Raw genomic sequence first — 18,682 nt, forward strand, 5'->3', positions numbered from 1 at the left:
ACTTGTTTGGAACAATGATCCCAACTGTCTCCTGCCCAGCCAGACAGGTGCAAATCTGTTAAATGAGGCAACGACATTTGAACATTTGGAGATTTTACACTAAAAAACCGAATGTTGGGACTCCCCTAGTGGTCCAGCAGCTAAGCCTCTGAGTTGCCCATGCACAAGGCCCGGGTTTGATGCCCTGGTCAGGGACCTAGATCCCACATGCCACATGCAAAGATCCCACATGCTGTAACCAAGATGCAAGATCCCACACCTCAACTAAGATCCAGTGCAGCCAAATGAATATTTTTTTCGCAAAAGCCACAAGTGTCTGCATTTCTGGGCCATCCTGCCTGCCTGCCAGTGCTGGCTGCCTGCTCGGGACAGGGCAGGTGCACTCGGGCACCGCAGTGCTGCCCAGCCCCTCTCACTCCAGGATTGCCCAGCTCTGCTACTTTAGGTGGGCTTCAGGACTTGCTGGATGATTCAGACTGGGTCCCTGCTCCCAGGCTGCACTGGCCAGCTCTGTCTCAGGATGGGTTGGGAGGATGGGAGCAAAGTGGGAAACACGCCTGCACCAGGCCTGTTTCTCACACGGATTGTGCAACCTGGGGTCCATAGTCCCAGAAGACAGCCCCAGCAGCACACCCTCTTACTGCTCCCTTCTGGGGTTACTAGTTGAGTAAGTACCTTCCCTAACCCAGCCCTGGCAAATCCACCTTTGCTTCTAGGATATAAGCTCCACCTCCCAGTAGGATGTACTGAGAAATGGCCCAGAAAGACCAAAGTGGCTCTAGGCTCCCACTGAAATCCTTGCTGCTCTGCGCTGGGCTCCGGCCTGACCTCAGTCAGCATGAGCCAGACCCTGCCCTCTGAATCCTATGGAGGCCCTGGTTACTGCAGTAGCCAAGATACACTTGCCCTCCATCTATTCCTTCCAAACACAAAAATGCATATGTAAAATTCTTTTTTCTTGTTAAAATCAAAGTTAGGAAAACTGTTGCTCTAGGGCAATGAGAACCATGAAACTCGTCTTATTTCATTTGAGCTGCACAAAAGCTCAACCACAGATATTATCTTACGGCCAGATTAACTGGGCTCTTTCTCTCTTTGCTCTATATGATCTGTTTAAGTGTAGGGCCCTATTTAGTTTTGTTATATTTACTTCTCATGTTAAAAACGACCTCAAACTCTTTGTGAACAAACCAATACATTTGCGCCATCTTTATCATCACCTGGACAAGAGTTCTTCAAGCTGCTTGACACATTCCAACCTTTCTGTATCAGGATCCAGAATATACTTTTCAAAGAATCAGAACCTGGCGCCCATCTGGTAAAGCCGGCGCCCACCTTACAGTTTACAGGCAAGGCTTCCCAGACTCACCTTGTCACACCAGTCACTTAGGGAAGCCCTTAAACACACAGCTTCGCAGACCCTTCCCCAGAGCCTATCCAGGAAGTAGGTCAGAGTGAGGCTAGGCAATCTGCATGTTTAATAAGCGAGGGACAGGTGGGTTTTAGGTTCCCACGAGCTTGGGAGGCGCTGCGGTAAAGGGTTGCATTATCTTGTTTCTGGCAATCAACAGGGATAGTTTCAGCCAGTCAAGGGTTAAGTTAGAAGGGCCACTGCCCAAAGGAGGCCGGACCTCCGCAGCCGCCAACGTCCTCGGCGCGTTTCTCGGCTTGGAACCCTCTCCAAGCCCGCTGCGTTCCACAAGCAAGCTCCCCGCGACTTTTGGAAAACTCTGAGTCAGGGCCCCTGGGTCCAAGTTTGTGACAGAGGCGGGCGTGGAGAATGAATGGCCCCGCTCCGAGGCGGTTAAGCCGCAGAGGCGGCGACGGGAGCAAGCCAGGCTCTCTGCAAAGGACCTGCGGGCGGGGCCGGGAGCCAGGGGCTCCGCCGACCCAGCCTTGGACTTGGCGGACGAGCAGCCGGCGCTCACCGTCCGCGCCGGACCCTGTAGGGCGGGCTTTCCCCTCCTCTCGGCTCCCCTTCTACCCCGGGATGGGACCCTAACCTCCAGCCGGGCTCCGCCGAGCAAGAGGAGCCTCTGGACGCGCGCTTCAAAGTTCGGACACCGGGGGAAAGTTGCAGCCACAACTGAGCCCTTTCCACGGCGGAAGCAGGTGTCGGGTGGCCCAGGGAATCCTGCGGACAAATCCCCGAGGCGGGACCGGCAGCGTCCCGTGGCTGCAGGAGGGAACCGGCGGCGCGCGCCCCTCGCCTGGGCGCCTAAGTCCCGAGTCCGCGGCGCACGTGCCCGCCCAAAAGTTACCTTTGGGCGCTCGCAGGTGTCCCCTCCAGTCTTTGCAGCAACACAGCCCCATTGCAGCAGCCTACGCCCGCGGCTCAGCTTCGCTGCCTGGCGCGCCGCCTGCTGCCCGCACCCCCGGAGCAGGGTGGCTGATGTCCGGCTGGCGGACGGTGCCCAGCCCGGCACGGGGCCACAGACCCGGCCGCTCCGTCTCCCTTACGCTCCGTACCGGTCCCGCTCCGCGGGTATCCCGGCCTCCGGGCAGACCCTGCTAATCAATAGGAGAATGCGCAGATCGCGCCAGCCGCCGGGCCGGCCCGCTTTTATCTCCGCGCGCCGGGGCGGCCCCTACGCCGGCTCCCTGCCCTCGCGGGCGCCCTCCCCACGGCCCGTTACTCTCCCGGGGCGCCGGGCTGTGCGCTCGCGAGGGGCCGCCAGGGGGTGCTGTGCGAGCCGGCGCGGCCTGCGGCTCCCTCCTCTACCCGCAGGGAACCGTGGTGGGGGATGCTGGCAGACCGGAAGGAAAGGTCCCCTCGCACTGCAAGGGCGGCGCCACCCCTCCCCCAGCATCCTCTAAGTGGTCACCTCGTGGTGACTTGGGAGGTGTCTACGAGGGCCACCCTGCTCTCCGTTTCCCAGCTCGCCTGCACTCTATAACTGAGGAATTGCCCAGGCTTCTCCCAAACCTGCCTGGGCTATCCATGGACTGTGTGACTTTGGGTAAGTCATTTCCCCTCTGAGACTGTTCTCCTGAGCACAAATTAAAGGTTTGATGGTGTCAAGTTACTCAAACACTCTGTGCTCAGTGTCCTCATCTATCAGATAGGAAGAATAATAGAAATGCTTCGAGGGATCCTTGCGAAGATGTAATGCATAATCGTTAAAATGATCTAGGATTCGAGGGATCCTTGCGAAGATTTAATGCATAATCGTTAAATTGATCTAGGACACATTTGGCATTTTGTGAAGTGCTTTGTAAGTGGGATGGAGAAGGAAATGGCAACCCACCCCAGTATTCTTGCCTGGAGAATTCCCTGGACAGAGAAGCCCTGTGGGCTACAGTGCATGGAGTTGCAAACAGTCCGACAGGACTGGGCAACACTTGTAAGTGGGCACGATCGTCATCATCACATGTTTGTGGGGGCTTGCTTTGGTGCCCTCACTCTGGAAGGTAACACTCGAGGTGCTCATTAAAACTAAAAATGCTCAGACCCTGGGGCCAAGCGAGGAATCAGCCCACACTCTCAGGAAAACCCATACCAGGCTTTTCACTGCAGCGCTGTTTGTAACTGCAAAAAATTGAGACCAAAAAGATGTTCGTCAGTAAAGGGATTATCAAATACACTGGCACTTCCATAAAATGAAATGCTATCAAAGGAGGGAGCTGCAGCTGGATGTTGAAGATCTATGGATTCATAGTACTTATGTAAAACACACACCTTTAGAACATTATTCCACTGTATAATGCCCATTCCATGCCAGGCACTGCTCTAGACACTTGGGCCAGGAAAAATACTTGGGAAGAAAGCAAAATAATCAAGTGGTTCCCTCCAGGGAAAGGGCAAGAGATGAGAATGGATTGAAAGTGGGTGTCAAGGGAATTTAGCATTCTTATGGTGGTCTAATTTTTTAAAAGGAAGGCGTATTCATATATTGTAGAGTTAAAGTCGAATGAAAGAAATTATTTCAACTGTCTGGCACAGAGAAGGATTCTCAATATTAGATTCCCTCTCACCCATCCAGTTCCTAGGTTCTGTTCCTGCCCCTGAAACAGGGCTATGGTGAACCTCTGATGGCCTCTGCTCGACTGGGATTTTCTCCTTCCCTCCCTACCTCTATCCCATCTTGAGAAAATAGACACAGTCTGGAGGAGAGCAGTGGCAAGGCCAGGACCAAGGCAGAGGCTGCCTAGAGCATGGAGCAGAAGAATTAATTGTTGGGGGTGGGGGAGGCAGGGGAAGGGAGGAAAGAATGACTTGGAATAGGGGAGAGGTTTTCCCAGGAGTTAAGTCTCATTCAAAGGAGAGATTAACAACAGTGGGACAGATTTCTGCCTCCCTCTCAAACTCTCCAGGAAGACCCGGGTGAGGCTTCTTCAGGCAGAGAGGAGGGCTGTCCTGCACTAGATCCGGAAAGAAAGATGTTTTCATTTCATGACATGAAGGCGGGGGTTACAAAGAGGGAGTAACTGAGAAAAAACAGAGAGACCTGACTTCTGGTTGTTGCCAAGTCATTTTAAACAGTTTTAGCACCAGGCAAGATCACTTAGTCACAGCGGGCTTAATGAGGCCCCAGGAATTCCAAGCTAGAGCTTCCTGCATTCAGGGAGAGCATGTGCGGGGAGCGAGCCCCCGGGTGATTGTCCAACAGCCAAGTCCTACATTTGGAAAGCAAGATTTAAAAGAAAACATCACAGCAGCCATTGTGGGCTGCTTGTTTATCTTTCTAAGAGGAAGTAGCAAAGCAGGATCATTTCGAATGAACCTATTATAGAGGGTCAGCATCCCCATTGAACCGTTCAAATATATTTTGGGATACTCAACTTTTCAAATATATTTTGGGATACTCAACTTTTCGAAGTGGCTTTAAATATCAACTCCCAGGGCAGTTTATGAGACAGAACACAAGGCAAGAGTTTATAGTATTACTGCCTTTGGTTTCACACACTTTTATTGTCCTGATTATATACTGTCTTTTTATAGTTTTCTAGTTGTGTGTCTATTTCTCAAGCGGGGAGGAAAATAACATTAACCATGTGTTTAACTATGTGTTTTCCACCAGGCAACTCATATGTGCTATTATCTCAATTAACCACAGGACTACCCATAAGGCACCATTAGATTCAGTTTACTGAGGAAGAAACTAAAGTTCAGGAAGGCAAACAGACTTGCCCAAGACCAGTGAAATGACAAGTGTCGGAATCAGGATGGATGGATGGGTGAATAGACAGGTGGGTGGGTTGAGTGGGTGAATGAGTGGATAGATGGATGAGTGGGTGGGGGGGGGTGGATGGGTGGGTGAGTGGGTGGACGGGTGAGTGGGTGGATGGGTGGATAGATAAATGGGAGAATGGCATTTACCCCATTAGGCATAGAGTCATGGGTTGCAATTGCAAAAGCACATACTGAGCACAGAATTCACCTGAAAAATTAAACTCTGTGAACAAAGCCCCTGAATTGACAATGACCCCAGACCATCTTAAATTGAGTCAAAACGTCAGGATCACTCAGTGCTCCAAGGCTCCAGCCAAGCTCGTGCCACCTGACTCTAGAAAACTGAGCAGGGAGCTGGGGGCCCCTGAGACATATTCCTGAGTTGCAAGGCCAACATCCGACACGTCATGGGAATGCAGAGCCTGAACTAGGGGGTGCGCATCCAGTGAGTAGGATGGGCTCTGGGAGGAGGGCTGGACACAAGCTTTGCAGGACAACGATTCTGCCGGGCTACCCCCACCCGCCCAGACCTCCACTTCCTGCTACTCAAAGTTTGGTGGTGAGAATATGGGTTTATTTTTAAGGAGGCTGCTGTGGAATCTTAGCCCTCTAGAACCTGAGTGTCAGACATGTGCAGGCCATTCAAGAATTTACTTAGGAGACTCAGTACCTGGCCTTTATACCCCTCTGCAGGAGGGTGGTTTCTCCTCCCAGCTCATACCCAAGGTATCCCCAGGGTGCCATCTCAAGATGTGAGCTCAGCCCTGGGCGGCCCAGGGAAGAGTAGAAATGGGGACATGGCGTCTTCATCATCAGTGCAGCTTTGCAGAAGAGTAGAAATGGGGACATGGCGTCTTCATCATCAGTGCAGCTTTGCAGAAGAGTAGAAGTGGGGACATGGCGTCTTCATCATCAGTGCAGCTTTGCAGAAGAGTAGAAATGGGGACATGGCGTCTTCATCATCAGTGCAGCTTTGCAGAAGAGTAGAAGTGGGGACATGGCGTCTTCATCATCAGTGCAGCTTTGCAGGGCTGCTGCGACCGTTCATTCATTCCTCCATTCATTTATTCACCCAGGCACCAAACGACGACCGAACACAACTGAACACCCAAGTGGAGCCCGGGACTGAGCTCTGGGGGTGCCAGGAGGACACCTGGGAGCTCTGGGGGAACAGTGCCCCAGTCTACAAAGGGCGGTCAGAGAGGCCCTCCAGAGGAGAGGTCTCTGAGGTGAGAGCTGAGATGTGATGAGGAGTCTAGCCTCTTGGGGGTGGCGTGGGAACGATCCTCCAACGAGCAAGCAGTGTTATCACATGAAGAAACAGGGCATTTAGGGTATGATGCAGTCTGTGATTCTGACTGATCAGCCTGGTGCTGGAGTGAAGGGGGGACGAGAAGGGGGAGACCAGAGCAGGAGAAAGCCGACAAGCAAAAGGCATAAGGCAGACAAGAGATGCAGAGGAGACGGAGATCAAGCTGAGCTGTGTACTAGCAAGGTAGCCCCCAGCAATCCACACCCCCAGGCCCCACACCCGTGTGCTCCGGTCTCCTGGAATCCGGGCCGCCCCACGACTTGCCTTAACTAACAGGTGACAGGAGTGAGTGACCCTGGGCCAGCCCTGGGCCTAAATTCTAAGAAGCTTGGTAGCTGCCACTGTTGTCGTCCAGGGAGAGCAGTGGGACTCTCCTGATCCTGCCATGCTCCGGGAAGCTGGGCCCAACCAGGTCAGGCTTCGCGAGTGAGGCCGCCCTGGAGGCGGGTCCTCCAACTGATAAAGTAGAGCAGAGGCGAGCTCTCCATGCTGAGCCCTCCCACGCTGTAGAACAAGAGCAAATACACGTTTGGGTCACTGAGGTTGGGGTAGTTTATTAGACACTGACACAACTGAGACCTGGGGGGCGGGGGTAAAACATCTCCCTAACAGCCACGCCGCCTGGCTGAGAGCACAACAGTCTATGGAAATTCAGAGCAGTCCCGTGTGTTCCCTGTCATCATTGTTTCCACTTTACAGAGGAGGGCTGAGGCACAGGGAGGTGAGGTAACTCACAGCTGATTAGCGGCCGAGCGGGATTAGAATCCAGCCTGTCTTGTTTTGGAGCCTCTGTTCTTAACTCTATGGTAGATATTTTGAAGGGAGAAGGAGCAGAGTTGGGGATGCAGGCCCCCGCAGGTCTAAGGCATGTCCATAGATGAGACTTATGGTGAAAAAAATAGCCCTTGGGGAGTGCTGGAGGGCATCAGAGGGCATCCGTCAGTAAGGCCGTGCGAGGCTCACTGCTGTGTTAGCTTCTCAGAGTAGTGTCTGTTCCCTGGTGGCTTCCCTGATAGCTCAGTTGGTAAAGAATCTGCCTGCAATGCAAGAGACCTGGGTTCGATCCCTGGGTTGGGAAGATCCCCTGGAGAAGGGAAAGGCTACCCACTCCAGGATTCTGACCTGGAGAATTCCATGGACTATATAGTCCATGCGGTCGCAAAGAGTCGGACACGATTGAGCGACTTTTTCACTTTCACTGTTAGCCTTGACACCTGATTAGAGGGGGCTTCTTGAAGATAAAAGCACTTTGTACAATGCTTATTACAAATCTACCCCTATGGGTGCTGGTATCCCATTTAATTTTCACGGCAGCCTCATGATGGTGACATGGCATAACGCTCACTTTAGAGGTGAGAATATGGAACCTGCCCAGGTTATATGAGCTCCCAAAGTCACAGAGCTGGAGGGTGGGGGAGCTTGTCCTTGAATCTGGGTAGACTGAGCACCACAGGACACCTTTTAACAACCAGCCCCCCGCCTCCTGCTTTGGGGCCTCTGTTCCCCTCTCTCGTCTTCTCCTCCTATCATAGTTCTGATCTGTGATAGGAATTTGGCCAAAATCCAATGTGCATATGCCATACATTCAACACTCACAGATGTTCTGGGACTGGAAGGGACTTTATCCATTCTAATACAGCCTTCTCATTTACCATGGGAAATGTGAAGTCCAGAGATGCTAGATCCACTCCGCATAAGCATTTCTTCAGGGCCTAGGATGTGCCGGGCACTAAAGCTAAATTAGTGACAAGTCAGGGCTTTCCCCAGTCAACCTCAGTTTTTGCTTTGAAACAGATGTAGAAATATGATAAGCAGGAAACAGGCCTCCCCGACAATCTCTCTAAATGAGTTTTGTGCACGATTACCTCAGTACATGGAAGCCAACTGATTTGGATTTAGCTATGGACGCGTTCAAGTTGTGGTGCTGGAGAAGACTCTTGAGAGTCCCCTGGACAGCAAGGAGATCAAACCAGTCCATCCTAAAGGAAATCAACCCTGAATACTCATTGGAAGGACTGATGCTGAAGCTGAAGCTCCAATACTTTGGCCACCTGATGAGAAGAGCTGACTCACTGGGAAAAACCCTGATGCTGGGAAAGATTGAAGGCAAAACGAGGAGAAGGCAGCAGAGGATGAGATGGTTGGACGGCATCACCGATTCAATGGACATGAACTTGGGCAAACTCCAGGAGAGAGTGAGGGACAGGGAGGCCTGGCATGCTGTAGTCCATGGGGTCACAAAGAGTCAAACGTGACTTAGCAACTGAACAACAGCCTCAATCAGGTTAAACATGTTAACTAACTCCCTCAGACACCCCCATTATCTCTCAACAGCACTGGTGGTATTCACTTTACAGACTCATTGTTCTGGGTTCTTTTCTTTCTTTAATGAAGAAGGTCATTCTGGGGAAGACAGGGTTTATTTGAAGCAAGCCCACACTGCTTTGTGCTAGAAAAGGCTGTGGATTCCATACGGATTGGTATGTCTTTTCCTTTCTCTTAATGAGACTTAAGTCTCATTTCTCTTCTTCCTTTGGCTATCAGGATGCTCAGGGAAATTTTAAAGTCCAATTTTGGCAAGTATGAAGGCCCCAAAGTAGGTTTTCACATTTATGTTTTTGTTTCCTGATTTTACTTTTCTACTTTTATTTGCATTTTCTCAGGTCTTTAATTTATAAAATTATTACTATTGTGTTACCTTCATGGTAAGTGTTCTCATTAGAAGCCATTTCAAACCCTTTGTGGAATAACATGAGTATAAGTATAAGTGAATGTAATACATTCTATTTTAAACAAGGAATTGATAAACTTTTTTTAAGGGGCAGATTATAAATGTATTGAAACTTTGCCACGTTATCTCCATAGCAACTACTCAACTCTGCCCTGGTAGCATGAAATCAGTCATAGACAATACAGAAACAAATGGGTGTGGCTGTGTTTCAATAAAACTTTATTTACAAAAGCAAGTGGTAAGCCATATTTGGCCCTTGGGCTTTATGTAGTTTGCCCTCTGTTCAGAAGAAATTTAGAGCATTGGGAAGTTGTTTCCTCTTGATGTGGGAAGTACTTGGCTTAGAAAAAAAGTGAATTCCCATCTCTAAGAGGTGGGGATTCTGTCCAAAATGTCTAGTTTCCACTTCTGGGTGACAGATTAGGGAAATGCAGCTGCACAAACTGTCTGGACAGCTGGCTCTCAGGAGAGGCCGCAGTGCCCAGGAAGGGCCAGTCTCTGACGCGGTGGTTATCTGAAGTCTGCCAGCCAGAGCCTATTCTCCTGCACATTTGCTGTGCCCAGCCCTCAGGGAGGGGGGTGCCCTGAGGGCAGGGCCCTAGAGCTGCATGGCCAGCTGGTTTCCCCAGCTCTGGCCAATGGGCCTTCAGCTGCTGCGGACGTTGTTCATGGAAGGAATGTGTCTGCAGCTCCAAATTCTCACAGAGAAAGACAAGGGGCATGGTTGGGGAGAAATTCCTGGGCTACATTTTTCTTGCTGTTCATGTGGCCTGAAGCCATTGAACTTGGCTAGACTGCCCAAGAGGAATTTTACAAAGCTCATTGTCTTTCCCGGAGTCTAACCCTCAGCCCTGCTCCCACCTGCTCTTTCTGCTTTTCTTTCTTTACTCCCCCAGCCCCAGGAGAAATGCAGCATGGGAAAGAGCAGGAGCCCCCAGACGCGGTCCTGGGGGCTTTTGTTTCCTGTCCAGGTAGACCAGCTGCAGCAGCTGCTGCAGGGAACAGGGGCTGGGGGGCACTTTCTGGTGGCTGTGATGGCATCAGACCTTTCCATGGGCTACGGTGCAGAGGTGGTCTCAGCTGCTTCACCAGGAGTCACCAAGTGGGATACCTCCTTCAGTAATAAGAGCCACATGAACTGAGCACCTGCTGTATGCCAAGCACTGAGCATTCTACATATATTAAACCAAACTCCACCAGAACACCATTAAAACTCCCATTTTACTGATGGGGAAACTGAGGCACAGAACTGCTAAGTGATTTACCTGGGGTCCCACAGCTAGTAAGTGAAAGAGACAGGATTTGAACTGAGGAGCCTGCCTCCAGTGCGGCTCTCAACTCTTTCAGTACTTGCAATCCCCTCAGCTCGGCATTCCATTACAGACACGGCCCTGTAGCCATTACAGATAATGGCTAGTCTCCACAGTATTGGCAAAAATCCAGGTGACAAAGCATTTGCATAGGTGGGATCTGTGCACCTTTGAAGACTCCCAGTATCCCCGCTCACCCCTCTGCCATGAGTGTGGCCCACCTGCTGTTTGGTCCGCTTAGCTTAAGGCAGGGTGCTGTAACTTGGGGGTCTGTGCGCCTTTGAAGACTCCCAGTATCCCCGCTCGCCCCTCGGCCATGAGCGTGGCCCACCTGCCTCTGGTCCGATCAGCTTAGGGCGCTATAACTTGGGGGTTAGTCGGTCCTCCTGTGTTGTCTCCACTGCTGTTGCAGATACTGACTGCAAGGGAGCGACCTCAGTTACTTGGTGATGCTCTGAATGCTTGCAATGCACCAGCCCCAAGGACTGGTGACTTGAACACACTGTATGTCATAGACACAACCCTGAGACTGAGTATAGAGAACCCCATGTTACAGGCAAGGAAACCGCAGGTTAATCAGAAATTGATGCTGGCTGACATTACACAACAACCACAAATCTCAGAGTCCTAACTCTATAAACAGACACTTTTGTGCTTAGGTTACCACCTCAAGCAGGTCAGCGTGAAGTGGGGGAACGAACGAGAGGGCTCCGCTCCACGCAGTCACGCAGGGACTCAGGCTCCTTCCAGGATCTCAGAGTCCTCCCCTGGATCCTGTCTATCAGAGGAGGAAGGAGGGAACACAGAGCTCTCAGGGGATTTTAGGGGCTGCGAGCAGACTGCAACCAGACTCCCACCCACATTCCACTGTCCAGAGTTCAGTCATGTGACCTATCTTACTGCAGGGAGGCTGCAAAACTGCATGGCCACAGGAAGACGAGCTTGACTGCCACCCTGGGGCTCAAAGAGGTGAGGTACCTGGAGGGGCAGCCGGGCCATTTGGTGCCCAAGCCTGTGTTTGGCCTCTGTAGTGCCTTGACTGAAACGGAATTGAACTCCAACCTTCGAAGACCCTCAGTCTTTCAGTGGGGCACTGGATGGGGCTGAAGGTGCTGAAGGGCTGTGAGGATTAACTGAGGCACTGAGAGAAGAGATCAACGGAGTGAGGACGGCCCGCAGACTTCCCTCATAGTGTAGAACTGTAGCCAGACTGCTGGGCAAGGGGAGGGGAGATGGTGGGCCGGACTGGGAGAATCTCAGCCCAAGGAGAGAAGTGGGGATGACCGAGTCCACAGGGAGGGGTTCAAGTACTTCTGCTTGCTGCTGCCACCTAGCCAAGGAAAGAGAAAGGGCAGCACAGCCTGGCCTCCCGATTCTGGTTCCGGTGGGTAAGTGTCCAGGCCACTTCTGTCCCATCCTGATGACCATCAGGTTTCTTAGCAGAAGCTGGCCTTGGCGATGTGTCTAAAGCATAGGTGCCAGGATGGGTGAAGTCCCTGTTCCCCAAGATTTTGCTGTGGAAATAGCAACTTCTCCAGGGTGTTCTGCTCAGGCCTCAGCACTCCCCTCAACTGGAGGACTCAGGCAGGACCTCTAGGGTATACTCAGTGGATAAAGAATCTGCCTGCAATGCAGGAGACACGGGCTCGATTCCTGGGTTGGGAAGACATCCTGCAGAAGGAAATGGTAACCCACTCTAGTATTGACTGAAAAATCCCATGGACATGGGAGCCTGCCAGGCTCCAGTCCAAAGGGTCACAAGGAGTTGGACATGACTAAAGGACTGAGCACTAGGGTATGATTATGGCTTCTCTTGCTGAGCACTACCACAGGGCTGCCCCTGGACGGTGGGCATGGGGCAGGCTCCTCCCAAGCTGGCCTTGGTGGTGGCAATGAGATTATAGCTGTGTGCAAATGGGTTGCTGGGCATCTCGGAGATATCCCCAAGGGGGTATAGAGGGCCTGCAAGTCTCTCCAGGGACACACAGCACCTCTGTGACATGACCTGGATGGGGCGAGAGTGAAGAAGCCAGTGTATTCCGCTCTGTCAGATCACACACAGACACAATTTCCAGGGCAAGCTGGCCTCAGATAACCTGATCAGACCCAGCTCTAGTATCAGGGACCACCATTTTCATCTCCCTAGTTACAGTCCCAGCTGGAGCTCACCAACACCAAAGTCTCTATTTCCACGGCAGCAGCATCCTCCCCACAGCCAGGCCTTAGTCCACCCAACAGGTCTCCTGACCACCAAATCCCAAGAAGCACTTTTCAGACTATGGACTCCAACCCAATAAGGGGTCATGAAATCAACTCAAGGGGTCTTGGCCTGTAGTTTTAAAAACGAGATAGAATCACAGAGTGGAAAGTGCCAGCTGCACGGCATATAGAAACAGTACTGTCCCGTGAGACCCTGGCTTCCCTGCGTGCCTGAGCTCTCACAGGTGGGATGTAATGTTTCTTGTTGTAATAAAAAAAGGAAAATCACAGTGGTGAGGTAGCCATCTCATCCCTTCTGGAAAGCCTGGGCTCTTTGTGTAAACTCGTCCACACATTTCTCTTCCTCCCCACTTCTCCCCACGGACCCCACTTCCGCTGCACGCCACAGAAGGGCAGGATTTTTGCCAAGCCACTCAAAGATACGAAATAGGGCCCACCACTACTGGGCACAAAAGGTCCCCGCCCAGTGCTGGTCCCAGGACGCTGGGTGCCTACTGGCCTTGTATTTGCATCTCTAAGGAGGCCACTTAAGTGACCCTTCACAGAACAAAGGAGGACAGCCTCTCTCAATTTAAAAGAAAAGAAAGCCCTCCACGCTGCACATTCCTCCTTGGAGGCTCCTGCGCAGCGGGTTGGTCTGGCAGCACTTGGTCCCGACACATCTGGTGGGCTGTCCTTCCCTCTCCAACATCATTCCTGAGGCAGCTATTTGTGGAGCGCCACTCTGTGCCAGACACGGGAAACCACAGACGCGAGCCCCCTGCCTGACTCAGCCCGGCCTGTGTGTGTGTGTGTGTGTGTGTGTGTGTGTGTGTGAGACGAAGACAGCAGTTCCCAGAGGACGGCACCACCCACTGCAGGTGTGTTCTGGGGCCCACCTGCTCCAGCACTGCCGTGGTCGGTCAGAAAAGGCCTAGCTCTCCACGATGCCCGGATTCTCATCATTCCTTCCTGGGGGTGGGAGAGGGCCCTCCCGTGTAGGAGCACGGATGATGTATGGCTGCATCCTGCATCCCTGCCCAGGCCCATCAGGGTCATTACTGTCACCATCCAATGAGGCTCAGGAGATGAGGTGACTGTTCAAGGCCAGTGCACAGCCAGGAAGAAGGCTTTCCTCTCCCGGGAGTCCTCTGGGGCTCCTGGGGCTCTGTTCTTCCCACTGGACCACTGGCAGCATTTGGAAGTGACCAGGCAGCGCCACAGATAGAGCAAGCGATGGGCCATGGTTGGGGCAGCAGGCTGCTCAGAGGGAGGGGCTGTGCAGGAGGACGGGGGACCCTCCAGGGAGGAGAGGACGGAGGTGAGGCCAGGTCTTCGGGGGTGGGGGCCTTAAGAACATAGGCTGAATTCTCCGGGCCAGTGAAAGTCAGTCCTGCTGCCAAAGGACCACTGCTCTGGCCACCTCACTCCTAACTGCATGGCTGTCCCATTTCGCCAGGGCTACTGTCAACAATTACCACTAACTGGGTGCCTTACAACAACAGAAACCTGTTCCCTTAGTGTTCGGGAGGCTAGAAGTCCAATGGAGGGGTTGGCAGGGCCGTGCTCCCCGCTGCAGGCCCTGGGGAAGGCTGTCCGGGCCTCTCTGCTGGTTCTGGCGTCGTGGGGAACCCTTGGCCTTCCCTGGCTTGCAGCTGCACCGCTCCAGTCTCTGCCTCATCCTCACATGACCTCCCCTGTGAGTGCTTGTGTGTCCAGATTTCTTCTCATAAGGACACGTCATTTCATTTAGGACGCACCCTATTCCAGAGCTCATCTTAACTAATTGCATTGGCAAATAAGGCCACATTCCAAGACTTCCGCTGGACGTGAATTTCAGGAGGACAACGATGACCTCTCTAACGATCCTCCTTCTTTCCCAGCCACAGCCTCCCAGGCTCTGTCTCCTCTAATGCAAGTCTGCAGAAAAGCGTCAGGGGCAGCTGTGCCCTTGGGACCCAGGAAGGTGTCACTGACCTTGACAAGAACTTCCAAATCTGGTGGAAGTGATTATTTAGTGATTGTAACTCCAGTTTTTAACATTCTGGAATTCCAGAATAGTGTGATTTTAAAACACACTGAACTACAGGTATTTTGTGATATGTTTTTTAAAAATCGGAATCATTTACACTTGGGGAAATGCTTCAACAGAAGTTTGGATCCTGTAAGGAAAACTTATTTAGAAAGTGGTTTTCTATTCCTCCACAATCCACACGGGGAAAAGAACCAAGGCGCCTCTATCACATCATAAATCCTTATTCTGGTTCAAAGACTTTCTAAACCAGTGGCCTTCAAGTACAGCTGTTCCCTGCGGCCCATCCACCAGACCCATGGGGTCACCTACCCAGGAGAACACTGCAGAAGGTGAGACAAACTGGAAATACTTTTTATGAAATACAACTGGGCTCATGAGCAATTAAAAGATGTAGCCCCTGCTAACAAAAAAAAAAAAAAAAAAAAGAGTTAAAGAAAAAACCTCTAGAATACTGAATAAGAAAAAAGATTATTTGAAGATAAAGTACTCATAGGATAATATTAGTTTGAAATTTAGAACAATCTCCTCAAAAATTTTATAGCAGTTAGAAAAAATGGGCACCAAAATATGCTCATGATTAAAAAATAATATCAAATAGTGTGATTTCATTTCAAGGGTTCATTATTATCAAAATTGTCCTTGTTTTATAGGGCTTGGTTTATTATTTTTGAATACCATTTTATTAATTTCATCTACTAATAATTTTTATTAGAAGGTAATACTTTTAACCTTTATATTTCGTAAGTTTATGTTTTCATTTCGTGCTTTCCGTATGTATATGATTTCTATTTGAGATGTATATTCGGCTTCACTGAATTGACATTTTATGTTCTCTGTGTGCCTTCTGGTGGAGTGTTGCTAACTAATGCCTGTATTTCAGCAATGCAGGGACCAAACACCTGCAGGCCTGTGTGTGATTCTGCTCTGGTAACCATGGTAACCACAGTGACTGACATCTTACTAATCGGCTACGGCCACTGTGTCCCAGGGACAAGGCTTACTGCTTTACATGAAGCTACTTTTACTGAGTCCGTTTTACAGAAGAGGAGACTGACGTTTAAGGGGTAATGTGACTCCCTCAGGACCCCAGACCTGGGCAGAGGCTGAACCAGAACTGAATCTCAGACAGCGTGATGGAACACCTCGCCCTAAATTACAGCTGCACAAGGCAAATCAATGCAGGGGTCGAATGACTCGGCCAACACACAGTAGCTATCATTTTCTAGCCGTCTTTTCATCATCTACACTAGCGTTCACAGACTCAAACTTTTATCGAGAGATCAGACAGGTAGGGTGTACCGAAAAAGCGGGTGTGGGGGCGGGCGGAGGAAGGCTGGGATGGGGCAGTAGGAAAAGGTGGGGATTCTGGCTAACTAGAGGATACTCAGGCTCTGTCAAAAGGGGCAGCTATTACTGAGCTCCTGTTCATTGTTTGTATGGGGAAAGCAGCCCCAATTTCACCATATAGAAATCTCCACTGAATGCATGCATACTAAGCCACTTCATTAGTGTCCGACTCTTTGCAACCTTACGGACTGTAGCCAACCAGGCTCCTCTGTCCATGGGATTCACCAACTAAGAATACTGGAGTGGGTTGCCAAGTCCTTCTCCAGGAGATCTTCCTGACTCAGTGATCAAATCCACATCTCTTATGTCTCCTGCATTGGCAAACGTGTTCTTTACCACTAGCGCCACCTGAGATCTATGGGTAAAATCTTTTATGCATAAATAATGCTCCATGAGCCAAACAAAGTACCTCTTATGGGCCAGAATCAGCTCACGGGCAATCGGCCCTGGTTTACAGCCTGGCTTGCAGCCTGAGAACTAGGCTCAGTGTCTTGCCACTGTTTGCCTCTCTCTGCCATCACTTTCAGCTTCCTTCCTGCTTTTGAGTTGCTGCTTTTTCATAATTTTATTTTATCACGCATCTTGAGAAGCCCAGCACCAGGTCCTGCGTGCGCCGACCTAAGTCGCTGTCTCAGGAGGTCGTAGCCCAGGGTTGCATACCACTGGTGTTGTCTCACTTGGGAGCACTGCTTTGCATTTTAACGTGGACATGAATCCCTCAGGACATATTCCTACAACCAGATTCTGTTTCAGCAGTTCTGGGTGGGGCCTGAGAATCTCCATTTCCAACGAGCTCCCAGATGATGCTGATGCAGCTGGTCCATGGACCACATCTTGTTTAGGAAGGACCTAAACAATAGCCCTGCGTCTAAAGAAGTTCCTAAGCTGAAGGCTCCCTTGTCAGAGGAGCCTCTGTACCTGGGCAGGCTTCTCAGAGGTGACCTGGGTCATCCAACTCCCCACCACTAATCCCCTGCCACATTCCTCCCCACATCCTAATTTATCTAGAGATTTAGTCTAGCTGAGGTCACTCATAAAGAATTTTATCTGCATCTTTGTTCTGAGCTGGCACTGAGCAGACTGCACTTCTGTGGTGTAGGAGCAACCTTCCTACCCGGGATGCATGTCTCTAGCTGAGGGATTTCTGTCTGCGCCCCTCCGTGTCTCAGAGCTGTGGTGCCCAGCACCCGCCTCAGCTCCTGTTGGCAGCCTAGGATGGGACCCTGAAGGGGGACTCCCCAGGATGGACCTTGGACTCCATCTGCTACTAGTCATGTGACTTTAGACAAGTTACCCCTCTGCGCTTCGCTCACCACATTGGTACAATGGGAGTGCAAGGTCTGCACACTGGGTGTCAGGGAGATTGAACCAATACCCTGATGGTGCCCTTCCCACTTCTACTTCTAAAAAGAAACTCAGCAGATGACTTTAAGAATCTCATGTTGCTTGTGTCTCGTGGAAGATGTTCACATATGAAACTTACTCCTATTGCTATCCCAGGAATAACCAGTTGCTCTTGAAGGAATTAACAAGTTTCCCCTGAGAGTGGACTTCCATTCCATCAGTCAGCAGTCATGTTCCTGTACCTGGTCTGGGTCAGGGCACGCGAAAGGCAGCCGTACAGAAGGTGGGCAGAGACATGAACAGTCACCAGGGCTGCGGGAGTGCCACACACAGGGGTCCAAGAAGTCACGAAGTGTCGAATGGGCAGTTCAACACCACACTTGCCAACTTTCAAATAATATTCTCGATGTTTTTTTTCAGCTGAAATACTTCTGAGAAACAAGGGACCCGGTTGTTAATCATCAATCAGTAAACCACAGAACGGCCAGCAAGTCACAAAACTAGGAGAAAGTACCGTATCTGTCATACTTTTTAACATAAACAGCTGGACCCATTCATCTAGGTTTAGAGACATTCTGGCTGAAAACGTATCTGAAGGTTAAAAAACATACCGAGTATATCGTTTGAAAAGGTAGCTAACTACTTTTTAAAATACGCTGATCTTTTATTTCTTGATTGTGTAGAGACGTTGCTATAATAATTGCTAAACTTTACAGAATACTTAACACAGGGTAGTATTGTCCTAAGATATAGATTATCATATCCCCCAAACACTATGGGATATGTACTTTAAAAAAGTTTTCTTCTGAAATAATTCTAGATTCACAGGAAATTGCAAGGAATTGTACAGCAAGGTCCCAGGCTCTCTACACCCAGCCTCCTCCTGTTTAGCATCTTACATAACTACATCCCACCATGGAAATCAGGAAACTGACCTTACACAATCAATCCACAAAGCTGATTCAGATTCTGCCAGTTATACACACCGGTGTGTGTGTGTGTCTACTGAGGTGGGGGAGGGGTCTATATAGTTTTATCACACGTGTAGTTACGCGAAAGTATCACCACCATTAAGATACTTAACTATACCATCAGAATAAGGCTCCCTCTGCTCCCTCTGTATATCACATCCAGCTGCTTCACCCCCACCCCTAAGCCAAGGTATAGACATTTTATTCTCATTTTATATTTGAGGAAACTGAGGCACAGAGAAGTTAGCAACTTGACCAAG

At 50.5% G+C, this 18,682-nt stretch overlaps 1 protein-coding gene across 5 annotated transcripts in view; it reads right to left on the reverse strand.

Moving 5' to 3' along the window:
- Positions 1 to 18,682, reverse strand: part of ARHGAP22 (Rho GTPase activating protein 22) — a 169,236-nt gene that overhangs the window by 76,702 nt on the left and 73,852 nt on the right. Inside the window, exon 1 of one of the 5 annotated variants that reach the window (XM_070364479.1) lies at positions 2,262 to 2,673. The exons of the other annotated variants lie outside the window; for them this stretch is intronic. Within the exon in view, the coding sequence (XP_070220580.1) occupies positions 2,262 to 2,313 (52 nt within the window). The 5' untranslated portion in view covers positions 2,314 to 2,673. Of the gene's footprint in view, positions 1 to 2,261; positions 2,674 to 18,682 lie in introns of those variants that run through there. 5 annotated transcript variants of the gene reach the window in all.

Source organism: Bos mutus, chromosome 28 (genome assembly GCF_027580195.1).
Source record: "Bos mutus isolate GX-2022 chromosome 28, NWIPB_WYAK_1.1, whole genome shotgun sequence".
Lineage (NCBI taxonomy): Eukaryota > Metazoa > Chordata > Mammalia > Artiodactyla > Bovidae > Bos > Bos mutus.